General features: G+C 39.3%; 1 protein-coding gene across 2 annotated transcripts in view; it reads left to right on the top strand.

Moving 5' to 3' along the window:
• SLC16A7 (solute carrier family 16 member 7) overlaps window positions 1–26,035 on the top strand; it is a 213,503-nt gene that overhangs the window by 125,815 nt on the left and 61,653 nt on the right. For both annotated transcript variants that reach the window (XM_075551357.1, XM_075551356.1), the window contains one exon: window positions 3,672–3,920. In XM_075551357.1, coding sequence (XP_075407472.1) covers window positions 3,701–3,920 — 220 coding nt within the window. In that variant the 5' untranslated portion in view covers window positions 3,672–3,700. The remainder of the gene's footprint in view (window positions 1–3,671; window positions 3,921–26,035) is intronic.

Below are 26,035 nucleotides of genomic sequence, written 5' to 3'. Positions count from 1 at the left end.
GGAAAATAATGGGAGCAATTAATATGTAGCAATTGGACCTTTGCTATTGGTCAACTGAAAAGTTGTTAATAAAGAAAAATGGACATTTAAAATTGGGAAAGTTTGTAAAGGGGCTACATGATTCTGCATCTATTTTCCAGTGATTCAGAAAAGATGACACTGTCGAGGAGAAACAAATAGGTTTAAGTAAAGTGAAGAGGCATGAGCGATAATTGCCACTAGGAGTAGGGAATCATAATTAAAATGAAGTAAATGTTTCAAAATAATTATATATTGCATACTAATATAATAAAGCTATATAATTTTCCTGTATCACTATGGGAAATGATATGAATAATAAGAATATGAAAACTAAAAGAATATTAAGGAGAAATCTGGCATAATCATATATGCATACATAATATTTAAGCCAAGGAATGCTATGAAGAGAATAATATACAGTGTCTGAGAATGCAAGCTTGACTTGTACAGCAACAGTGAACAAAGAACAGAAGCAGAGAGACTACCACGGTCATTATGGGGGTTCTGTTCATAATGACCATAGGACACAGACCAATGGCCTTCCGAGACCACAAGTCTGTACCGGGGTAGAACACCTCATGCATAATAAAGCTGCCATTATTGCTATCATTGACAATTCAGACAACAAATACACAGCTTCAGTAAAAGTATATTAGAAAAACATAAAGTCTAATAGTTGGACAGTTAGAATCAGAGAATCTTAAAAATAATGATCTTGAAGGCAAGAGAAAAATGAGAAACCATTGATCATCTATGGAAGGCTCAGGTGCAGGTTATAAATTCTTACCTAAAATTGTTAAAAAGCATCACTTCTTGCCTAATAGATGGTTGCAGAGATGATTAATGGCTAGTGGAAAACTGTGTGTGTGTGTGTGTGTGTGTGTGTGTGTGTGTGTGTAGGAAAGAAAAAAATGGGAGGGATTATTAAGGGACAGAGGGTAGCAGATGTCATTATTTTAAATTTCATACTCCTCTCAGTTTTAGGTAGGTTTCTGCTTTTATTTTCAATTTTGGGGCAGTTTGAATAGTGGATTCTTCCTTTGCTTGTATATATCTTAGTCATTCCATTCAGCAAATATGAGCATACATGTTTTGTTTAGCATGCTTCTGGGTGCGGCTGTCAAAGTCAACGTCATCCCAACTGCTGCTGGCATTAGCCATGGGAGCCCTTTCCCATCTGAAAAAACAGGGATCAAATATGTGCCTCAACCAAATTGTTAGAAGGCCTACGTTTGATATGTTTATTTTGGTGGTTGTTTTTATTTCATGCCAAAGAGGTGGCACAATGAGTAAGATTTTCCCAAATACAGATATTCCCAAATATTTATCCATCCAAATATTGTGCATTTAGTAAATATGCTGAGTACCCATTTATGTCAATAACTGGGCTAGGAATTGGGACAATAATTATCAGCTTGATGATGTTGCATTGTAGACTCTAATGGGAAAGACATATAGTGAGGGAAAATATTACAAAGTTTTCTTGATGACAATACTATAGGTGTTTCCAATGTAGGGTTTTAGAGGAGTAGGGTATTTGGCGCAGAAATTATTTACACAGCATAGAAATGTTTCCACCGTCATAAAGAAGTAGGCAATGAGAAAGCAGCAGCTCTGTGCAAACTGCTCGGTTATTTCGAAGGGCTCTGGACGGCACCATTCCATTCCTTGCGTCACAAGGAAACAAGGATCAATCCAGAGCGCTGACAATTATTGAGGTTAGGAGAATGATGAATGCAGGATGTGTATGAGATTCACTTATTCATATGTATAAAGTTTTTTAACTTGTAGTCATGTTATCTTGTTCATTGCAAGCTATTCTGCTTTCTCTCCGTGAGTTGTTATAAAACAGCGTTGTTTTAAGTATATCTGTCAGAGTCCGCCTAAGAAATAAGTTATCGTAATGATCTTTTCACACTGCTACTTTCTTTGAGCTAGTCCTCATCTTAGTATTCGTGGTAATAAACTAGCGCTGTCCTTCTAAAGGGTACTTGTTACCATTCCTCTTATATGAGTTTCAGAAAGTAAAATCTGTGGACAACTTAGGAACATTTAATATGGACAGTCTTTTCATGCAGAATCTGAATATGCTGCACTTGAAAACCAAACTCACGATGATCAAGTCCATTCTGAGCCACAGAGACCCTGGAGGACGGGGCAGAGCTGCCCTGAGTGTCTGCGACGGCGACGCTTAGGAGTCAAAAGCTTCCTTTCTCCGGCAGAGCAGCTGCCGGCTTCAAATTGCCGAGCTTCTGTTCACAGCCCAACATATACCTCACTGCAACGCTGGTGTTCTCCATTGGGGATATCTCAGAAACAACTTGACATTGAACAAAAGATAAACCTTTGCCATGGTTTTCATAGATTTATTTTGTTAGCTAGTTTTCCGAAGATGTGTGGCAAAATTTCATCTTGTTACCTATTTACAGCATTATCTTATCAACAGCGTAACGCTGCTCATTTTCTTCTACCTTTATATTGAAAAAAATCTACAAATAGAATGAAAATATTAAAATGAAGATATTGAGAAATAGTGGCATTGGCCAGATACGCTGAGTAAGCAGCATTACTCTACAAAAGAATTGCTCTATATGATGTTAAGGGACCAATACAATTTTAATTTAATTTCAAATACATTAAGCTGTGTATACTAATTTTCTTCCATAGATATTATTTTCTCTCTACCGTACAATCAATGCAGTATATTCCATTTTAAAAATCTGCCGTCTCTGTCGCTGTCCCACTTAGCAACCACACCATCCATTTGACTGAGGGATTTCAGTGCTACAAAATGCCTAAGACAGGATCGTTCATAAGATGGGTAGATAGGGCACAATTTGGGAAATACATTAATGTTAACTTAATTCTGTAACATAGACTCATACAGCTCCTTAACTTATAAGTGTAGTAAATAAATACAAACTAAAATATTTTTATGTATTTCAATTATTAAAAGTAGAAAATACTATTATATATCCATTACTTATCATACTGTAAAATTCACAAGATTTAATACATGATACATTTTAATTTTTATAATAAAAACCTATTTAAATTAAGAAAGTATTATGTTGCCACCAAAGTAAGTTATAGCTTTCTTATGCTTAGAAATAAGGTTGATGTAACTTTTATCTTCTGATTGCTAGAATTTAGAATCATATCTAAATTCTTAACTTACATTAGTGTAGCTTTTTGTTTTTTACAAGTGAACTAAATGCTTTCCATGACAAATCAAACTTTATACTTTCTCTCTCTCTCTCTCTCTCTCTCTCTCTCTCTCTCTCTCTATATATATATATATATATATATATATATATATATATAGAGAGAGAGAGAGAGAGAGAGAGAGAGAGATCTATCTATCTATATATTTTTATATAGATATCTATCTCTCTCTCTCTATATATATAATTAATTTGGTAAATCATCTGGTGTGTGTGAAAGAGTTTTGATTTTATTATATCTTAGACTAATGGGAAAAGATATTAAAAATACACACATAAATTTGATAAGTTGTCAGATAATTTTATAAGTGCAATAATATTAGCAGAATATTCATGAAAAATCTTATAATATAACTAGAAAGTTTTATTTTGTTGAATATTGAGTGACATACAGAATGGAAATATAGCTTACTTTTTTTTTACTAGATTACTGAATTCACAATAAAGGAGCAGAAATGCCACCACCAGAAAAAGGGACCGACGCTCAGCATGTACCTCCTGATGGAGGATGGGGCTGGGTGGTCGTTGGAGCATCCTTTATCTCCATTGGGTTTTCTTATGCATTTCCCAAAGCTGTCACTGTGTTCTTCAAAGAAATACAGACGATATTCAACACTTCCTACAGTGAAATCGCATGGATATCATCCATTATGCTGGCTGTTATGTATGCAGGAGGTAAGGTTGTTGTTATTTTTTAAGTAGAGTTCTATATTAGGAAACAATTCTTCTGTGCTACAGTGTCTTATGTGCAATGTCTTGGTATATTAACTCATTTTTCAATATCATAGTCACTTACAACCAAATGCAAGTATTGGAACTGATTTTTCAAATTATTTTAGTAATTCAACATTTTGAACTATTGATTCTCACACTGAGCAGAATTCTTACTTAAGTGAGTATTTATTTGTCCAAGTCGAGATTGGCTATATGATGGCATTTCAAAGAAAGGCACTTTTCATTTAATTTGGAAAAAGTCTACATGATATAGTAGTAATTTCCCCCTTTCCTCGGTATAAGAAAGAAACTCAATTTGCTGAGTCTAGAGACTCTAGAAAGCACTTCACCCTGCACTGCAGGATCAGAGTGCTGTCGTGTACACTTCAGGGTCATTCACATTAGGCAATGAAATAATTTCTTATTTCTTTAGGAGATAAGATAATTACAATGTTTTATTTAAATGGTTGCTGGACTGTTATAATATTACAATCAATTTCCAAATGTGGCTGTGAATCATGAGGTATGCTGAATAAATCAAGTAGCATCTCAACTATGAGTTATTTTTTTAAATACTGTTACTTATTCACTCTTATTTCACCTATTTCTCCAAAATTAATCACAGTGGATTTATTGGTAGATTTTTAAAAAATCTTTACTTAAATATTATGATATGTTCAACTTTTAGAGACATGTGTAGCTTCAGAATACAAGAACACAAAGAAATCATCCAAATAATTTCACATAGCTTTTTATGTTATAGGTGAGGATAATATGACTCTCTCAGAGATATAGCATTAGTGATGATATCTAGCATTTGATATGATCTACACTTGGCTGGGCTTCTTTAAAAGCTTTGCATTTGTGATAAGATTCAATTTTTTAAACAACCGTGAAATAAGGACAACCTCTCTCTTTTGCAATTGAGGAAATAAAGAGGAGATGGCTTTCCAGGTAAAACAGGTCACTCGTGGTTGCTGATCATAGAAATCCAAATGCTAAACTTTGAATCACTGTGCTATATGCACACGTCCCTGTTATGTGAATCATTGAGAATATTTTACTGTACTCACCTGGTGGAGTGGTTACTCATTGGAGTGTGATCTAAAAGGTCAGCAGTTCAAAACCACCAGAAGCTCCTCATGAGAAAGACAGGGCTGACTATGCCCGTAAACAGTTACAGTCCTGCAAACGCCTGGGGGAGTTCAAACCTGTTCCTATAGAGTTGCTATGAGTTGGCAGTAACTGGATGGCAGTGGGTAACCGTATTATTTATTTATTTATTTATCTATCTATTTGTTTACTTATTTATTTATTTCCGGTCCAAGCAGAATACACACTCATGCAGCACTCCATCTTTCTCTTTCTGTGTGTGTGTGTGTGTGTGTGTGTGTGTGTGTACATGTGCACAAGGGCGCTCCAAAGCGTTCTTGGAAAATTCCATTATCTTTTCATTCCATTTTCTCACAAACATTTTGAAGTCCCCCTCATCTTTTCCACATTGTAAATAAGTGATTTTCCATTGATCCAGCATGCATCTCTTACCCTCTGGGCTAGGTTAAAGAGATACAATTTTTCCTTCCCCGTGTAAACAGTACCTTTAAAATGTTATTTGGTTATGTACTCATTTGTCTTCTGCGATCGTACCATGGAGGTGAGCACACGATGATATGATTTTTTTGTTCTCTGATGCCTGATAGCTGATCCCTTCTGCACCTCTTGATGACACAGGCTGGTGTGCTCCTTCATGTGGGTTATGTGGCGAAGAAAGCTGATGGTGCCTGCTTATCAAAAGATATAGTGTCTGGGGTCTTAAAGGCCATATAGCTCAGAAGCAACAAGCGGCCATCCAGCTCAGAAGCAACAAAGCCCACATGGAAGAAGCATACCAGCCTGTGCAATCACGAGGTGTCAAAGGGATCAAGTATCAGGCATCATCAGAAGAAAAAACCATATCATAGTGAATGAGGTGGGAGTGCTGGGTGGAGACCCAAAGCCCATTTGTAGACCACTGTACATCCCTTTACAGAAGGGTATAGTGGAGGAGATGAGCCAGTCAGGGTGCAATGTAGCAATGATGAAAAATAAAACTTCCCTCTAGTTCCTAAATGCTTCCTCCCCACCCACTATCATGATCCCAATTCTACCTTGCAAGTCTGGCTAGACCAGAGTATGTACAATGGCACAGATAGGAACCGGAAACAGGGAATCCAGGGCGGATGAAACCTTCAGGACCAGTGGTGTGAGTGGCGATACTGGGAAGGTTAAGGGAGGGTGGGCTGGAAAGGGGGAACCAATTACCCTTGTAATGTGACCTCCTCCCTGGGAACAGACAACAGAAAAGTGGGTGAAGGGAGACGTTGGACAGGGCAAGACATGACAGAATAATAATTTATAAATTATCAAGGATTCATGAGGGAGTGGGGAGTGGGGAGGGAGGGGAAAATGAGGACCTGATGCCAGAGGCTTAAGTGGAGAGCAAATGTTGAGGGCAATGAATATACAAATGTGTTTTACACAATTGATGTATGTATTGACTGTGATGAATTGTATGAGCCTCTAATACAATGATTAAAAAAGTTTTTAAAAGATTGGAAAAATGTTATTTGGACATGCCAGTGAAAACTTCGACTTTCAGCACTTCCTGAGATTCTCCTTTGTACAGTAGTTTCCAGTAGACTTGTGTTACACCTGATGGCAGCAAACTCAGTAGGTTTTGTGCAGCAAAGTCTTGCTCTTCTATTCCAGAAAGTAAGCGCTCTTAAATAATGCTTTGCTAGATCAAGCCACAGTGTTCCTAATGTAAGTTTCAAAATGCAACGATGCTAACATATGTAGTTTTTGAGTTTGGGGATTCCCCACCCCACTTCCCCGTCACCTGCATTTTAAAGTACAGCTGAAGCTGATGTCTCTAATGAATTCATAGTCCTCTGAATTTGGAATTCAATTTCTATATATTTATAATTCTCTGCTGACCAGTCCATCATCTTGTAAGAAACTCAGAAATATGTATAATTTTGTTTTAAGGGAAATCAAGTCTTTACTGATGTCCTCAGTTGGTTTTAAATAACTACCATCGAAGTTCCAGTGGTCTAAAATACACATTTATTTAATATTCAAGCAACATTTTATCTGGTAACCATGTCATCACCTAAGACTTTTTACTGTTGCTTGAATCTGTTCCCCACCTTGCTGGAAGATGTAAAGGCAGGGCTTGAAAAAGATCATTTGGGAGATTAGGAGCCAGGCCTGAGATATATTTCTTGGGGCAGACCTCTTATATTGCCTAACCTAGGTACAAAGGTTGGGGGTGATGTGAAATGGAGGTTTTCTAGAAGAGGAGAGGAAACTAAATAGCTTCGAGCCAGTCCCAGACAGAGCTCCACCCTCCAGAAGTCAATCAGCAGCTGCAGGAGCAGATTGTGTATAGCTCGCTCTCTCTGAGTTGAAATCCACAAGATGACTCCTCCTAACAGCAACATATAAATTTATCATCAAATAAATTTTTTCTTAACATTCTTACTTTTATTTGCCCATTGTTAATATCTTGACGTATATAGAAGAGAATCAGTAGTTTTGTGAGTTCAAAATCTTTAAATTTCCTCTTATATTTGGAAGAACTATATTCACAGTGCCTTATGAAAATTGATGATTATAAAGTCAGTTCAAAGATCATGAGTCAAAAGGCATATAGTTTACTATGGAAGCATAATGAGTTTCTCTACTAAGTAACTGAAATAAATACCTTGTTCAACATAATGCTAATTATGTTAGCAGAGAGAACATCTAAGATCTAACACGCTCATTAGGGCTTAGTTCTCAACCTATTAATCACCACAGTGGGGTCACTAGGTACAACAGAGTGTGTTCAGAGGCCTGGCCTGTGATGTCAGGGCTGGAGTCTCTTGTAGTAATTAGTTGGCATCCGGGTTTTAGTAGCAATTTATTATCTTCCTTTCTGATGTCTGAATTAAACATTAAACTCATAAAAGGTATGCACTCAGAATAGAAAAGAATGCAAATTATGTTTATCGCGTACTTGATCCTTAAAATAGTGGGATTACATTACAGCAGCCCGTCTGGAAGTCCAGATGGTCTCCTGGAATTCTGGTGAAGTTCAGCAGATAGGTCAAGCAGAATGGTCACTCCATTAATTAAGCCCTAAATAGAGGTGCAAAACATTCCAGTTTAACTTTTCCACTTTGTTTAGGTGGAGAAAGGGATTTATTTTATAAACAGTGATTACATAGACTTATCCTTCATTGCATTGTTTGCTTTTATTACTCTGTTGAATGACAATCTGAAAATAATTAGCTGTATAATCATTAAACAGAGCTGTTGATTGGCAGTGTCATTGTGGGGACTGCAGGCTATTTGAAATTATTACTATTTTCTTGTTTCTTTGATGATCCCTGTTTGACTTGGAAGGATCAACCATTCTGGAGAGGAGATGTGGCCTTGGCTCCATGGTAACTTCTCATCTGTGTTATGTCAGCAGTGAATGCCAGTTGGGCTCAATTTAAGGCGATGGCTTTATGATGGACACTTTACAGAGAGGACCAAGCATCAGACCACTGATCTTATCTTACCAGATGCCAAGGAACAAAAACAGTGAGGCATAGGAGATTGGTGGCTCTGCTATATAATATATAATGGACATTTTTCCATTCTTATTACATTTTAAATAATCTCACTATATTCTGTTTTGCATTCTAAATATTTTGTAGAATGAGGGAGACATTAAAAGACATTAAGAGACATTAAAATGTATATAATACTGTGCTTAGCAGAATTTTTTTTTAAAAAAAAGAAGTTCATCCTGCATGTGAGAAACCTAGGCTTCCATCTTACCTGTAGAAACATCATAAATCCCAGGGACAATTGCAAGAAGAATGTGACCTTTCTATATGTTGGTCATGCCGGAATTTTTTTCATCAGTAAATAAAGATGTTCGTTTTCTTTGGAAAATATGATGCACTGTGGCACAGAGTATTAGGCTGTCATGTAGCCATGAGCTCCTGAGAGCATTTCCCACATTCCCTGAAGTTAAATTGAGGCCAATTGACTAGTTTTGTTTAAGAAAATATGAGTAGAAAGACACATGTCACCTCCTGACCAAAATGGTGTACATTTTCAATTCACTTTTCCTATTGCAACAACCTTGTTAACATCCGGCATGATTACCAAGTGAAGTTCCTTGGCCTTTTCAAACTTTGAATGTGGCAGAAATCAATTTATATTAAGATGCGCGCTTTTTTTTGGCCAAAACACCTAACCCATATTGCTCAATACAAACAGGAAGACTCAGGTTGTTGCGCATTTTCAATATACGTTATATGAGTTGTAGGAGAGCTTATGGGATGGTCTTTGATTTACCTGATGGTCTGCAATGAGAATGCTTGTATGTGCGCCGCATTGCACATCTCTATCAGAGAAGAGTAAGCCTCAAGAATGTCAAGCGAACAGAATTATAAATAGGTACCATCACTGCCAGTTTTCATTGGAATAAAATAAGTAGCAGACACTTCAAGCAAGCCCAGAGAGTGTTCAGTAATTAAACTTTGCAAAACAGATATAGAAGAAGGCAAGGGCATGGGCAGATCTCAAGTTTGTTCAAGCCTTAAACTGTTCCAACTGAACTCAACTTTCCCACCAGACCCCAGTCAAACTCAATGACATGAAGTCCATTCCAACTCAGGGCTGACAATCCAGGCCAAGTAATATTGGATTATTGTGTAAGTGTTACTTCCAATAGAAAATTTAAGGCATTTTGAAATCATTGTCTATATGTGTGAGATAGTGAGTCTTTCACTTACTAATTTATAAAACCATCCTATTTATTTGACAACCTGAAAAAACTCTTATCTTCCCTGATTTTGACATTAATATTTTTCCATACACACTTACATGCATTTCGCCGGTGTGTTTGGGTTGCCAATGACAGAAATCTGATTCATACTCCATGCAGTCTAAAGAGATGGGCTTGCATATGAATAAGGGGGCGCACAGGTGCCAGAGTCTTCCAGGTCCGCTAGCAAAAGTAATACTGTGTCTCCCCTGTGGCTCTCTCTCTCCTCTGCTTCTTCCTAAAGGGTAGCTTTGTTGATTTATTTTGGTGTTATTTCTTAACAAATGAAAACAAAATGCTTACCAGCATCTCCCTTTTATTATGCTATAAAGTTTTACTATAGCAAATCTTCCCTTCATACTTTAAAGTATAATCTCACAAAATCTAGGGAAGACACTAGGGATTGATCAGTTCTGGACATACCCTGCCAACCATGCGTGGATGAATGAATTGCCAACATTGGCAAAACCAAACCCAACTCACTCCCATCGAATCAGTGTGACTCACAGCGACCCCTTGTGTGTTTCTGAAATTAAACCGCTTCTGGGAGTAGAAAGCCCAGTCTTTCTCCTGCAGAACCTCTGCTGGTTTCGAACTGCTGACCACGCTACAGATCATAGGCAATAAGTAATCATTACACCACCAGGGATCCTAGCATAAGGAAAACAAAACAAAACAAAACCCCAAACTCACTGCCTTTAGGTCAATTCTGATTCCTGGAAACCCCGTGGCTGGAATGCTGGATCACACGTCAGGCTGTGCTCCGCATGGTCAGTGAGAAACGACCAGCAGCTCCGCAGGAGAAAGCCTGGGCTTTCTACTCCCATGAACTGTTGCAGTCTCGGAAACCCACCGTGGGTGACTGCGTCAGCATTGACCCCATGGCAGTGAGTTTTGTTTGGTTCTCTTTGGTTTTTGGTAGAGGCCTGCTTCTGTGGGTTTTGAGAGTGTGAAGGAATACTCCAAAGGAAAAATGGGGCTGTTCCTGGAGGAAAGAAGCGTAGTTCATTAAGTACTCACTACTCTACTTAACAAAAATCACAATAAAAGTTCAATATCTGTGGTAGTTTCATGCTAGAAAGTCACTGAGAATTCTAAAGTCGTGGATACAGAGCCACTGTTCCTTGGAGAAGTAGCGGGTGAGGTGAGGTTCCTCTGAGCATTTTGTCAACCAACCAATACGCATTCTTGGTTGAGTCTGTGTGTGTGTGAATTTGAACACATTTTATTTAATATATGGGAAGACTTTGAAAACTCAGTGGGGAAATTCCGTTGGCTTTTAATTCCATTTTTCCACATCTGTTTTGAGGCCTTCTTAGAGCTTGCTGTACAGCTTACCTTTCAGTGTGCCGGCTGTGATGGACCGGTAAGGAAACTCTGTCACTGGTATTTCACACAGCATCAGAGGGAACAAAGCTGAGCAGCAGAGTACAGCACAGCATCCAGACTACGAATAGACTATATAGGCTCTTCACGTCTGAGGAATTAGACGTGGAAAACCTTCTGAATAGCAGGGAACTCTGTCATGTCTGGCGAGACCTTATGAACAGCAGTGGGACATAGGGTTGGAGGCGATGAACCATTCAGGCCATAAAGCACTGAAGCCGTGGCCGACGAAGAGCTCACTCCCTTTGACCATATGACCTGCAGTGCTGTCAGGGTGTAATCTGCTACTGGGACAAGGCTCAAAATGAGAAGCAGCAGCAACACCCTGCTGGTAATAATCTGGACGTGAAATACCACATATACTCGTGTATGAACCGAGTTTGTCAGCACATTTTTTATGCTAAAAAAGCCCCCCTTGGCTTCTACTCGAGTGAGGGTCCCACTTACCTGTTTTCCGTGCAGTGCTGATGTTGTCCACTCTACCCTGCTCATCTGGGGACGCCTGCAGCCTCGGTGGGCGGTCCACTGGCTGCTGAGATCACCGCTCCTCTTTTCGCCGGCAGCCTCTGTGCTGTCCGTGCCGCACTGGGCAAGAACCTGCCCGCTTCTGTATGCTGGTTCCTGGGCGCACAGCATCCTTGTCAGATGACTGTCAGATGCGGCTCTTCTCCCGCTCTTCTCCGGGGATGTGAACAACGACGTAGCCGTTACATTCTTTCCCGTGCTGGGTCACGCCCCCTTGCTCTGCCCAAGCATTGCTGGATACGAGTACTGGTGTATCTCTGGCCTTGGGCATACAGTACGTTTATTTACAGCACTTAGTCTGCTATATTTTATTATCTTATTTTCTTATTAATGCCTTTCTGGACCCAGTGCTGACTATGCTTGCATAGAGCAGCCTGTGTTAGGGCTCATGATACATACGCTGCGTGGTGTACTCACTGTCTTACTGCATGTGTTGCGTTAACACTTCCCATTCACATGTGGTAATGCTGCGCACACAGTAACACAGAGCATACATTACACAGCATGTATATTATGAACCCTAGCACAGGCTGATCTCTGCAAACAGCCATGTCATCACATGCTGGAATATCATCAGCCTGCCTTAGGCCTCAAAGCATGCAAGCAGCGTTGTCTGCTTGCGGTGAGGCAGCGCATGCACTAACAGCGCGTATAGTTATAGCTGACGCCATCTTGTTTTTGTTGATCCTCTTTTCCACTCACAGAGCTAGTTTACTGTTTCTCTTTGAAATAAATATTCAAAAACATTTAACAAACTAATGACTCAATTCATGTAATTTTATTGGTATCTATTGTTATTTTGAAATTTACCAGTAGCTGGTGCATTTCCCACCCACCCTAGGCTTATACTCGAGTCAATAAGGTTTCCCAGGTTTTTGTGATAAAATTATGTGCCTCAGCTTCTATTCGGGTTGGCTGATACTTGAGTATATACAGTATATGAAGTATGAAGCTAAGAAAAGTTGAAGTCACTAACAATAGAGCACATGAAAATCTCTGTCCTACACATTAGTTATTGAGAGTAATGGACTGGTATTGGTCCTTTTGAATCAGACAACCACATAGATTACAATGCCAGGAATAAGATTTCAAAAGAAATGGCATTATATTATAAAAATAAAAACAAATTTAAGATACATCTTGACATACATTGCTGTTTGTGATAATAGCTATATGCATACAAGGAAATATAGTCATTACAACTATTATTTATGCACCAGCAAAAGCTAGTGATGAAGAAATTGAAGAATTCTACAAACTTCTTCCATTTATAATTGATTAAATATGGCAATCAAGATGCACTGATAATGACTGAAAATTGAATGTAAACTTGGAAGCAAAGAGGAAGGAACAGAAGTTGGAAATTATGGGCTTGATGGTAGAATTTAAGTAGGATATCTTATGATAGAACTTTGCAAGCCTAGTAATGATTTCAATGCAAATATCTTTTTTCAATAATATAACAGTGGATAGACACAGTGACTTTGCCAGATGGCATATACAGTAGTCAAATTGGCTATCTCTGTGGGAAGAGATGACGGAGAAGTCCAATATCAGCAGCCAAATAATGCGTGGGGCTGGCTGTAGATCAGAGCACCAGCTGCTCATATGTAAGTCCAGCGTGATAATGAATGAAATGAAGAGAATGGCAAAGAGCTATGATCCAAAGTTGTGAATTTGGTACCTGAATTTAGAGGAAGTCACATTAGCAGATTGGACACACGGGATGCCACTGACCGAAGACCTAAGAAGCTATGGGATGGCGTCAAGGACGTCACACACGAAGAAAGGAGAAGGTCATTAAAAAGACAGGAAAGAAAGACAAGTCAAAGTGATTGTCAGAAGAGATCTTGAAACTTGCCCTTTACATAGAATAGCTAAAGCAAATAAAAAAAGAATGAAATAAAAGAGTCAAACAGAAAATTTCCAAGGGCAACTCAAGAAGACAAAGTGTTATAATGTAATATGCAAAGACCTGGCGATAGAAAACTAAAAAGGAAGAAGCTTGTCGGCATATATTAAGCTATAAGAATTGACGGAAAATAAAGCCTCAAGTTTCAATATTGAAAAACTTTATGTGTAAAATATTGAATCAAGTAGAGAACATCAAAAGCAGATGGAATACACAAGAGTCACTGGACCAAAAATTAACTGATTGCCTTTCAACCACTTTAGGAGGTAGGGTCGCTTATTATCAAAAACCGATGGTAATGAAGAAAGAAATCCAAGATGCACTGAAATCAATAACAAAGAACAAGGCTCCAGGAATAGGCAGAATATTAATTGAAAGGTTTCCACCAGCCGAGGAAACACCAAAAGCACTCATTCATTAGGGCCCCCAAATTTGGAAGACAGCTCCCTGGCCAACCAAATGGAAGAGATCCATATTTGTACCCATGCCAAAGAAAGGTGACAACAGAATGTGGAAATTATTGAGCAAACACTGTAATATGTAAATAAATTGTTGCTGAAGGTTTTTCCAAGAGGATTGCAACAGTACATCCACAGGGAGCTGCCAGAGGTTCAAGCCAAACTCAGGACACAGCCTGAGGGATATCATGGCTGATGTCAGATGGATCTTGGCTGAGAGCAGAGAATACCAGAAAGATGTTTCCTTGTGTTGTGTTGGCTCTGCAAAGGCATTCGGCTGTGTGGGTCTTAATGAACTATGGATAGCACAGAGAAGCACGGGAATTCCAGGACACTCCATGTGTTCATGCAAAAGTCTGTACACGGTTCAAGAGGCAGTTGTTTAAACAGAACAGGAGAATACCGTGTGGTTAAAATCAGAAAAGTATGCATCAGTGTTGTATCTTTTCATGAAGAGTATTCGGTCTGTATGCTGAAGAGACAATAACAAGGGACTGGACTATATGAAGGAGAGTGTGGCATCAGGATTTGAGAAAAACTCACAAAAACCCTGCAATAGACAGATGACATCACTTTGCTTTTTGTAGGAGGGTGACTTGTAGCACTTGATGATAGTCAAAAACAAGCCTTCAATATGAGTTACAACTTGATATAAAAGAAAACCCAAACCCCCATAAGTGGACCAATAGATAACATCATGAATAGTTGAAAAAAAATTGATGCTATCAAGGATTTCATTTTGCCTGGATCCACAATCAATTCTCATGACAGCAACAGTCAGAAAATCAAGAGAGCTATATTGCATTGTTCATGTCTGCTACATAAGATCTCCTTAAAGTCTTGAAGAGGACAGGTGTCCTTTGAGGATGAAAGTGAACCTGATCCAAGCCATGGTATTGTCAATTACCTCATATTCATGTGCTCACTGTCACTCAGTAGACTCCAACTCATAGTAACCTTTTAAAGTAGGACGCGGTAGAACTATCCGTGTGGGTTTCTGAGACTGTAACTCATGACCAGAATAAAAAGGCTTATCTTTGTCCCTCTGAGTGCTTCAAACTGCTGACCTTTTGGTTAGCAGCCCAATGTATAACCCCTGTGCCAGTTGGTTGCACATTGGGCTGCTAATCTCTAGGTCAGCAGTTCGAGTACGCCAACTGCTCCAAGGAAGAAAGATGAGACTTTCTATTCCTGTAAAGATTTAGATTCAGAAACCCACAGGGGTTGTCCTGCTCTACCTTGTAGGGATGCTCGGTGTTGGAATCAACTCAATGACAATGAGTTGTTTGTTTGTTTTTCCCATGTGTATGTCAGAGTTGGACAATGAATACAGAAGACTGAAGAATCAATGATGCACAGGAATTATGGGGCAGACGAAGAATATTGAAAAGTACACTGAGGTTCCAAAATAACAACCCCCAAAAATCTGTATCAGAAAACTTACAGCTCCTTAGAATTAGGATAGTGAGACTTTGTGTCATGTACTTTCCACATGTTCTCAAGAGAGACTAATCGTTGGAAATTGACGTCATGGTTGGTAAAGTACAAGACCATCGACTGTCCTGGTGGCTGCAATGACGAGTTCAAAAGTAACAATTGTGAGGAGGGCACAGGACCGGGTTGTGTTTCCTTCTGCTTAACTTAAGGTTGCTTTGAGTCAGACCTGAGTTGATGGCATCTGACACCACAAGATATTGTTGATTGATTAACATTGCACTCACAGCACTGTGTTACATGCTTAAATGAAACGTATCTAACAAGTATTTTTCTCTGTAAAGCACATTAAAACTTGTAAGGAACCCCATGTAGCATTTCAGCACAACACTCGAGAGTCATTTAAAATAGCAAAACCAACAAAAATTCACAAAAATGAAGAGAGTCACACTAAATACAAAAGAAAATGTGTTTAAAATAATCATATCGATGAGAACGAGGGGTGGGTGCAGAGTGGAGAACCAAAGCCCATCTATAGACAATTGGACATCCCCTCACAGAAGGGTCACAAGGAAGGGATGAGCCAACCAGGATGCAGTGTAGCACAGAGGAAACATACAACCATACAACATTCCTATCATGACCCCAGTTCTACCTTACAAATCCAGTTAGACCAGACCATGTACACTGGTACAGATAAGAGGTCAAAACACAGGAAATCCAGGGCAGATAAACCCCTCAGTACCAATAATGAGAGTAGGAATACCAGGAGAGTAAGGGGGGGGGGGGTAGGGCAAGGAACTGATCACAGTGATCTACATATAACCTTCTCCCAGAGATGGACAACAGAAAAATGGGTAAAGGGAGACAGCCATCGGCATAAGACATGAAAAATATGTATAATTTATCAAGGGTGCATAAGGAGGGGAGGGTGTGGGAGTGAGGGAATGAGCTGATACCAAAGGCTCAAGTAGAAAGAAAGTGTTTTGAAAATGATGATGGCAACATATGTATAAATGTGTTTGACACAATGGTTGTATGTATGGATTGTGATAAGACCTGTAGAAGCTCCTAATAAAATTATTTTTTTAAATGCTAAGGACATTTCCCCACTTAAGACAAACAAACAAAAAACAAGTTGTATTTATTGTGGGGTTGCAAGTAAATGTTTTTGAGTTGACAAATATACGTATACAGATGCTGCAAATGAAAACTGACTATACTTTAGTGACGGGTTGGGTTTAAGGAATCATTCATGGGGAACATGTGCATTTTCAAAATAAATGTTGGAAGACATATCTTACATTTAGGGATTCTATTGGCTAATGAAACGAACCCCAGTGACACAGTGGTCAAGCACTCAACTACTCACGGAAACGTAAGCAGGTGGAAACCATGAACCACTGCAGGACACAGATGTGGCGGGCTGCAGCTGCTAAGTTCACTGTGTTAAAGACCCAACAGAGCTGTTCTTCTCTATCCTGTACAGTCACCAGAATCAGCTCAAAGGCAAAGACTATTGTCTAAAGACAAATAATACTATTAGCCACCCAGAGTACTGATTAGTCTGAATTGGCCCCCAGAGTGAAACTTAAATATGGAAATGCATGGGTTCTCCTGAGAGTTTGTTTTGGCTTCGTAGTGAGAGACGGCACAGCATCTCATGGCAAATCATGAGAATAACAAATACTTGATGTGCAGATGTTGCTACTTGATTGTTTGGCCCAATCATTTGTTTTCTGGGCGTAATTTTTGTCATCTGTAAAGTCATAAAATATAATAACATTTACTGCTCAGGACTTTTGTCAGGAAAAGGTATTATAATGCTTAGTTAGGTTTGATGTCTAGGTATTCCATTCAAGGTTGCTGTTATTACTGTTTCTTTTCTTTACTAGGTAATCCAAAACCCTTACCAGGTAATCCAATGTTCATTCCCATGACTTTTAAAAGTATAAGAATGATTAACAGACCCAAAACATTTCATATAGTCTATTGGTCCTTTAAGTAAGAGAAACAATTATACAAGAAACTCAAACTATTTTAGATTTTATCTGGGGTATAAGTTGGTTTTATTTGGGGTGTAAGCTGCTGGGATATTTGTGGAAAGATGAAATGGTATGTGCTGTGGGAACAACAGTTGTGAAATGCATGTAACACACACGAATTGTTGTTGCCTATTTAACTTTTGGATTGGCCCTGGGCTACAGAAACTGATGCTGAAAACAGAGATTTTGCTCAACAAGGCAAGTCGCTATCTCCCAAAAAGTGGACATGGTTCTCTAGAATCGGGAAGCGTTTGAAAGTCTCTTTCTATTTTTTTGCCCCTTGTTTGAGACAAACTTCTTTTTATTCCCTCCATCAGAAATATGCAAAGGGTTGAATTTTAATAGCTTCACTTAGAGCGTCCTTGACCCCTTAGAGGTTGTCATCGACCTTGCAGATGCCTCTGGGGCAGCAGGAGTGTTTCACAATTAGTTTAAAATATATGTACAATATCGATGTAGAGATCATCTGGCATTTTCAGATAAAGAAAAACAAATCGAACGAGATGTCTCAGGATGATAGGCCTTTCTCATGAACACTGCTCCATGTGCTTCTGTGCTGTAGCCAAAGAACAACTTTGACGTGCTCCTGAAATCAAAATGGCGTGTTAGAAAGCTGGATAGAGCTTTGCGAAGGCAGGATCACCTCTGCCACTTACATGAGCCTCCGTTTCAGCATAACCACAGCGAGACTGGACGCTGGAGGCGATTCCCGAGCGCTGGTGGGAATACTTTCTGCTATAGCCTGGACTTTGTATACTAGAAACACTTTAAAAATAGACATGTGGCAGAAAAAGGGAAGGTGTTTCTAAGTGCTTTCTGTTTTATCCTTCATTGTGTAACCTCTAATTTTGCCTCTTTGATTTTATTCTTTTAGGCTTAATTATGAGATAGTGATTAATGTGGAATAATTATTGGATATAGATTTTCTATCTGTACTTGTGAAGACACAAAATTGAAACTGATAATGCCTTTATACTTCCATTCTCCCTTGGAAGACCAGTAGTAGTCGTCATAAAGGTGCGAAGGGGCTTTAACATTTTTGTGGATAAATGGAATTGAAAAATAATGGAAACTTTCCATGAACCTTTTGAAGCCTTCTTGTATATCTCAAAAAGAATCCAAATTTTTATTTTGTTTTAGAAAATGTTTTCCTAGCTTAGCTAATTCATGAATATATATCAATTATGAAATGAATTAGATTTAGTTTAATTAGTTCAAAATTTTAATATTAACTCTGCCTTTGATGATACTTATGCCTTATTCATGACCTTCCAGCTGTGGCTTTATGAGAAATACTACTCTTCCACTAGCATTCTGTTTCATTTGCTCTATTGTCATGCTTAATCATTGCTTTTTACGTGAGGATGCCACATTCTTGTTCCGAAACATAGCAAAACCCTAGAAGATACCTAACTAGGTTTTTCTTGGTTTGCTTTGTTTGTGCTATCTTCTCAAATATACCAAATCTATTGCTGTCCCTCCTGTCCTTCTGTCCTATTTGCTTTAATAGTCGTATAGCCTAGTGCAATGGTGGTTTGAGGCCTGGATGCTGAGTTGAATCTGTTCAAACTCCAGCTCTGCCGCTTGTTGCTCAGTAATTCTTTCAAACCCCACAAAGTTGTTAAAGCCCCAATTCTGTTCTTTCTACATGAGATGCCCAAGCTTATTTTTATGAACCTATGTTTCTGAACACTTGGCTTAGTTTCAGCATCCCTAATTAGACATAAGAACAAATTTTATTTATCTGTGCAAAGATAGCACATGTACTTGTTTATGTTAAAATGTTATAGCACTGAACTTATTTAAGTTTTTTTTCTGTTTATGCCTATTTGTTGTATTTAAGTAGACCTCAATACACTATGTATACAAAATGAGGTCCTTGCCCCATGGTATAATACAACCAAAGGAATTTCCAAACAGAAGCCAAAATGGTCAGAAATGCATAATTGCAAGTTTGTGTTTTATCATGAAGACATATAAACCAGATGTGTTTCCTGCAGGGTAGGAACATCATGTCCAAGAAGAGATGTCAGAAAACAATGAAATCCTAAGGGTATGGATTATGTAACAGGACATGTTAGCTAAATTTCACAGTACCACAACTGTAAGGAACAGTAAAATCCAAGAGAGGAGGCCTAAAACAGATAAATTGTAGAACATAAGGGAGTGAAATTATTTCAGAATTTATGGTCCCACTAATTGAATTAGACTATGTTTTTAATAGAACCAAATAGAGTTTAGAGAAGTAAATGGGCAGTAGATCTAAATATAATGGGCACAAAGTACACTTTTCCTTAATCTATCATTAGTGTTTTCTTGTGAATTGACTGTGTAAGCTAGCGTGGCAACCTATCAAGAACATACTAGAGAGGACTCAGCTGTGTGAGTTGAAAGCTCAAGTGCTGTCTACTTCTTTGTGTTGGCCATTATGTAGTTCTCCATGGCTTTTCTTTCCTAATCTCTACAGGTTAGTATTATATCATCAATCATATTTCTGTAAAATCTATTAGGACATCACTTTCTAAATAAAGAACACAAAATTAGAAAGATAATGGCTTTGTCCCAGTTCAGAATTTTTTTATTATTAATTTCAGCCACCCCTGATTAAGAACACATCTGATCCTAAATATCTTTACATTGAATGTTTATGTAAGTCAGACAGTTGCGTGTTCTTTGCTGCTAATGTCAGCTCGTCAAATGTTTGTCTTAGTATCTATCCATCTATCTATCTATCTACCTATCTATTATCTATCTATATCTAATTTTAAAGAAACACTCTTTAAAACTTCTAGAACAAGTACTCCTCAGTTCCATTCATGTGTCGTTAAGAATCTGTCAAGACCTCAGACTGTTTCCCCCTGGTCAGTCATTGCTGGCTAAGGATTTTGAGCACGGCCCAAAGGAGTGTTGCGTTCCTCAAGCATAGCAGTGCCCCCTCCAAACACGGTGGTCGGCTGCCTGTTTTGGAATGCGTGTCCCACTAGTATAATCCTGCTAATAACCCTTGCATCAGGTTCGAAGTGCTCCCAGTGCCGTCTCGACTCCCCTATCTCAGGCTTCCACACACAGTATTTTCCATTTCAGGTGCCATGCCAACCAAGTCTGCCAAATTGTGCATCTCCATGCCTGTTGCTGTGCCACTTCACTGTCCGTGACAATAAAGGGCAAACGGGAGTGACCCTTAAGTCGGACCTTGGTAGCACAGCAACTTCCTATTCACCGGAATGTTGTTAGCACAATCCAGTCACTACAACATAGTGGGTTGATGCCCTGGCAAGCAGTGCTCACTTAGTAGTGCCAACCTTCAGATGTACCTTGAATTCCAAACCATCGACGTCTTCTAGTGGTGCTTCCATAGCCTGGGTTACGTAGGGTTGGCTCAGAGACCATGAGTGCCAAGTCAGTCTGATGTGCATCACCTGGGACTGCCTGGATGTGGGTATGTCACTACTGTGACTGTCATCAAGTCAGCAACGCTGTGGACAGCAGAAGAAAATACTGCCAGGGTTATGCCATTCTAACAATCGTTACATTTGAGCCCGTTGTTGCAGCCACTGCAATGCCTTTTTATTGCTGACAATTGCCATTGCGTTACTTTTAATCATTAGTGACCTCGTTGGCTTTTCCTGGCTATTGACGGACTGCAGGCAGATTACCAGCCCTGTCTTTCACAGAAGCACTTGATGAACCGACAGCCTGTAAAGTTAGCAGTTGAACACAATCGTTTTCATCATCTAAGACCATAAAATGTTTACTAACTTTATGTATGTTTTCTTGGAATAGATAACTCCTTTGTGAAGGTCTGCTTAGTTCCCATGCCAATAAAAACAACTCTATTCTTAGAAGGGACCACGTACGGCAGTATGAACATCTATATCATCATAAAGCTCCGGTTGACTCCTATTTCCAGTGTGTCCTTTAACATGTTGTCTATTTTTCTCTAAGCTACATTGTTGTCCCTAAAAGAAAATGTAAATTGTAACTCAGAGACTGTGTGCCAATAAAAATTAGGATCTGGTAGCTGCTGCCTCCACCATCATTATCATCATCCCTATCACCAGGTCTTTTGAGTTTTCGATCTCCTCTACTCAGCGAGACACCAAGACCTGTGTGCACATCCCTGAACTGGTGATTCGCATTAATGTCCAAAACCTTCATAATCTCAGCTGCTACTACCGTACACTTCAACCAATAAGGTTCAATCAGCCAATCCATTTCTTCTAATAAACCAGCCTGAATAATTCTTCACCTCCATTGGGAATGTCCATCCATTGATTCTGCCATACATGTATTATAGTCTCTCCTTCCAACGTTACCAACCTTACCTGCCTCAGTTTGAAGAGCCAAGAGGATCACTTTCTTGCCCTGGCAAAGCCAGGTAAGCATCGGGCTGCTAACTGCAAGGTCAGCTCCTCCTCAGGAGAAAGAAGAGGCAGTCTGCCCTGTGAAAATGTAGCCTCAGGAACTCAATGTAGGGTCACTATGAGTCAGAATCAACTTAATGGCAGTGAGTTTGGCTTGGTTATTGATACATATTTTCGATTTTCTCTGTCTGCCTCACTTTTCAGTACTTCCACATGAAATTTACAACTTTTATTGAAACTGTCTCTCCTATTGTATCAATGTCTGCATCCACACAGCGAAACATAACTGGAAGAGGATATGCCCCAGGATTTATGGGTTTCATTTAAACCCATCACTAGTTATCTCAACTGAGTCCTTAATACTGCTCAGAGAGGTCTTCTGAAACTACCTTATCTAAATTTTCAACACCACATTCAAACAATTCTATTCCTGTTCCTTGCATTATTATCATTGTTGTTGCCTCCATAATACTTCTCAGGAGCTCTGGCAACGCCATGATTATGCATTGGGCTGCGATCTGCAAGGTCAGCAGTTCAAATCCACCAGCCACTCCTTGGGATAAACAGACTTTCTACTTCTGTTACCAGTTATAGTCCAGAAACTCGCAAGGGCAGTTCTACCATGTGCTATAGGGTCGCTGTGAGCCATCAACCTCATGGCAGTGAGTTTGGTTTGGAGATAGATAGACATATATTTCAGTACATAGTCATATGTTGTGCTTGTTACTGTGACTGTACAAAACATAAGAGATGGAAATTTAACCTCTATACTTATGTTTAGTAACACTGAAGAATAGTCTTCAGGTTATGTACAGCCTTGCCTTCCTTTTCCATATTACTTATTCCTCAGAAACACAAGCTGTTCCCTGTGTTTTCTACCTAACCGCTTGGGTTGCTGTTATCATCTGTTCTTACATGAACAGTTACTGTATGTGTACAATGCGTAGGCAGACAGTCTTCTCTAGTGTACGGTACTGTTCAATAGAACTTTATGGAATAATCGGAGTTTTCTATAAATCTGTAATGTCCAATAGGTTATCATGTGCTTATTGAATACTTGTAGCAAAACTAGCTTGAGAGAGTGACTGAATTATTTGTATTTAATTAAATTAACTTACATGTACAAAGCCACCTTCAGCTATCACATACCACACCAGTAGTGGACCAAAACCAAACTCACTGCCATTGAATCCATTGTGACTCATAAAGACCCTGTAAGAGCAGGGTAGAACTACCTTCTCTGGATTTCTAAGACAATAAATCTTTATGGGAGTGGAAAGCTTCATCTCTCACCCTCAAAGCAGCTTGTGAGTTTGAACCACTGACCTCAAGGTTAGCAACCCAATGTGTAAACCACTGCGCCACCAGGGCTCCAGTATTGCATAGTGCAGGTCTACAATTTCACTTGCTATTTGCCAAACCCACACTAGAATATAAACCCCATGAGTTTTTTAATTTGTCTGTTTGTTCATGGTATATTCCTGGTGGCTGGGCATGCCTGGTTCATAGGTTTAGTAAAATATTTTTGACGAGATAAACACATGGATCATATTGTTTAAATTGTGAGCTGCTATTGAAAAAAATGGGTGCTGCTCCTGGCTGACCACTAAATAATGGTGTGATTTTTAGGTGTCACTTACCCAATTCTGAAGCTAGGTTCTTTCTTTTGTATATTTTCTCATAACTCCTACGTTCCAGGGAGCATCTTCAGCACAGAGACATAAATGGCACGACCTTGCTATTTCCGACAAGGGGTTTGTGTTCAGTTGTGAGGAACGAGAAATAAAAATTATTAGATTGGTTGATAGTCTTAAAGATTGAGACATGAACCACTGTGGGAGAAGAAATAAAAGATAGTCTGACTGGTTATGGGAGAACTTGGTGGAAAAGGGAATGGCTAGGCTGCAGAACAGAGAGAATTTAATGTATCCAGAAGAGTCAGCTTTTGGGTATGAGAGAAACAGTGACCACCGAGAGTATATTTGAATTATTTCTTTCCAATAGCAAATAAAACAATTTTTAATGGAAAAGGTAGGTTATTTGGGCACAAAGCATTACATCATGTGACTGTGTGTGCTATGAGGTCACAGTATAAATTTGCAAAACATTCTTGTAAATTCTGAAAATCTTTCAGTTACTCTCAATTGCAACATTCTAAAACAATAGCTATTGTCCCTTTATTTGGAGTGCCTTTAAAATTTTTCCACTGCCTTTTCTTGTATATAAGAAGCATTTCCCCTGCATGTAGTTCAAGTGGTTCTCATCCTGTGGGTCACGACCCCTTTGGGGGTTGAATGACCCTTTCATAGGGGTTTCCCAATTTATAACAGTATCAAAATTACAGTTATGAAGGTGCAACAAAAATAAGTTTATGTTTGGGGGACACCATAACACGAGGAGTTGTATTAGAGGGTGAGAACCACTGGTGCAGTTAGTGTATACTCTGCACATCCTCTCTGTCATTGCTAAATAAGTACAGGCATGGGAGTTATAAAAACTCACTATGAAAAGTTGGCTGGGGTATAAATATATATTAATATGTCTGTGATATATGTAGTATCACACAATATGCTTTTAAAATATAGATCCTTTATCTACTTCATCAGCAGGAAGATACACAGCTGCTCTTGGGTCCTCAATGGAACGTAACTTTCACGTGCATCTCTTCTGCTAGTTTCAGGATTAGGTAACCATGGAACAAAGAACACTGGTGATGTGTAAAGAAAGGCAAAGTTTCACTCTCACATCAGCCAAAGCACCTATCAGTTGTCTCCACTGAAAGCTTAATGAGCTACTATGGGAAATGACAGTAGAGGCGATCATACCCGGCTTCCACTGGTTTCCTTACAGCCGTAAGGCAAGGATCAGACGTGCTTCTAAGCTCCCCGCTTCTTCACCTATTCTGACAGTAACCATTTCTCCTGCATCACTCTACTTCTAAGCTAGATGTGATTATTTGTTGCAGTGGCCACAGAGAACCCCCAGAAAATACATACAATTAAGGAAGTTTACGGAGCATGGTCAACAGGTTACCACAAGTCAGGATCAGCAAACAGTAAGGAGACAGTCATGGCTCCACAGCACCCCCTCTCCTCAGCCACCAGCTCCTCGCCAGTCTCTTTCCAGTCCTTTCTCCAGTCCTCTGTCTCTCAACCATGTGGTCCCTTGGCCGTTACATAGGTAGGAAGCCAAACTACCTATCACTCCATCTCACAATTCCATGGTTTTGAGCCAGATGAGAAGGTACCACAGAATCTTGGCTCAGCCCCTCTGGGTTTCCGTGCTACTGACACCGCTTCAGACATAGCCGTGGATGTGGTCTTCCAAATTGCCTGGCAACTTTTCACTCACTGTTGCTTCAAAGCTGGCTCATCCTTATAGCCAAGGGGTTGGTAATGAAAACTGAATAATCTGTCTAGATAAAATAGGCTGGATGAATAATCTGGAGGATCAAACAGCGGGACCAACAGTTCCGGGGGGACATGGAGGGGGAGGTGTGGGCAAAAGGAAGTGGTGTTAACAAATCCAGGGAAAAGGGAACAACAAGTGACCCAAATTGTTGGTGAGGAAGGAGGGTGTGGGAGACCTGGTAGGGGGTGATCAAGGGTAATGTAACTGAGAGGAATTACTGAAACCCAAATGAAGGCTGAGCATTATGGTGGGACGAGAGGAAAGTAAAAGGAAATAGCGAAAAGAACTAGAAGACAAAGAGCATTTATAGAGATCTAAATAAAGGCATGTACATATGTCAATATATTTATAGATGAGGATGGGGAAATAGATCTATGAGCACATATTTATAGGTTTAGTATTAATGATGTAGCAGTTGGACATTGGGCCTCCACTCAAGTACTTCCCTCAATGCAAGAATACTTTGTTCTATTAAACTGGCATTCCATGATTCTCACCTTCCCGACACAATCGCTGAAGACAAAGTGGTTGCATAAGCAAATGTGGTGAAGAAAGCTGATGGTGCCCGGCTATCAAAAGATATAGCATCTGGTGTCTTAACGGATTGAAGATAAACAAGTGGCATCTATCTCAGAAGTAACAAAGCCCACATGGAAGAAGCATACTAGCCTGTGTGATCACGAGGTGTCAAAG

Source organism: Tenrec ecaudatus, chromosome 6, assembly GCF_050624435.1.
Source record: "Tenrec ecaudatus isolate mTenEca1 chromosome 6, mTenEca1.hap1, whole genome shotgun sequence".
NCBI classification, from domain to species: Eukaryota; Metazoa; Chordata; class Mammalia; order Afrosoricida; family Tenrecidae; genus Tenrec; species Tenrec ecaudatus.
Note: the sequence above shows the minus strand (reverse complement) of the source record. Positions and strands in the feature narration are given on the sequence as shown.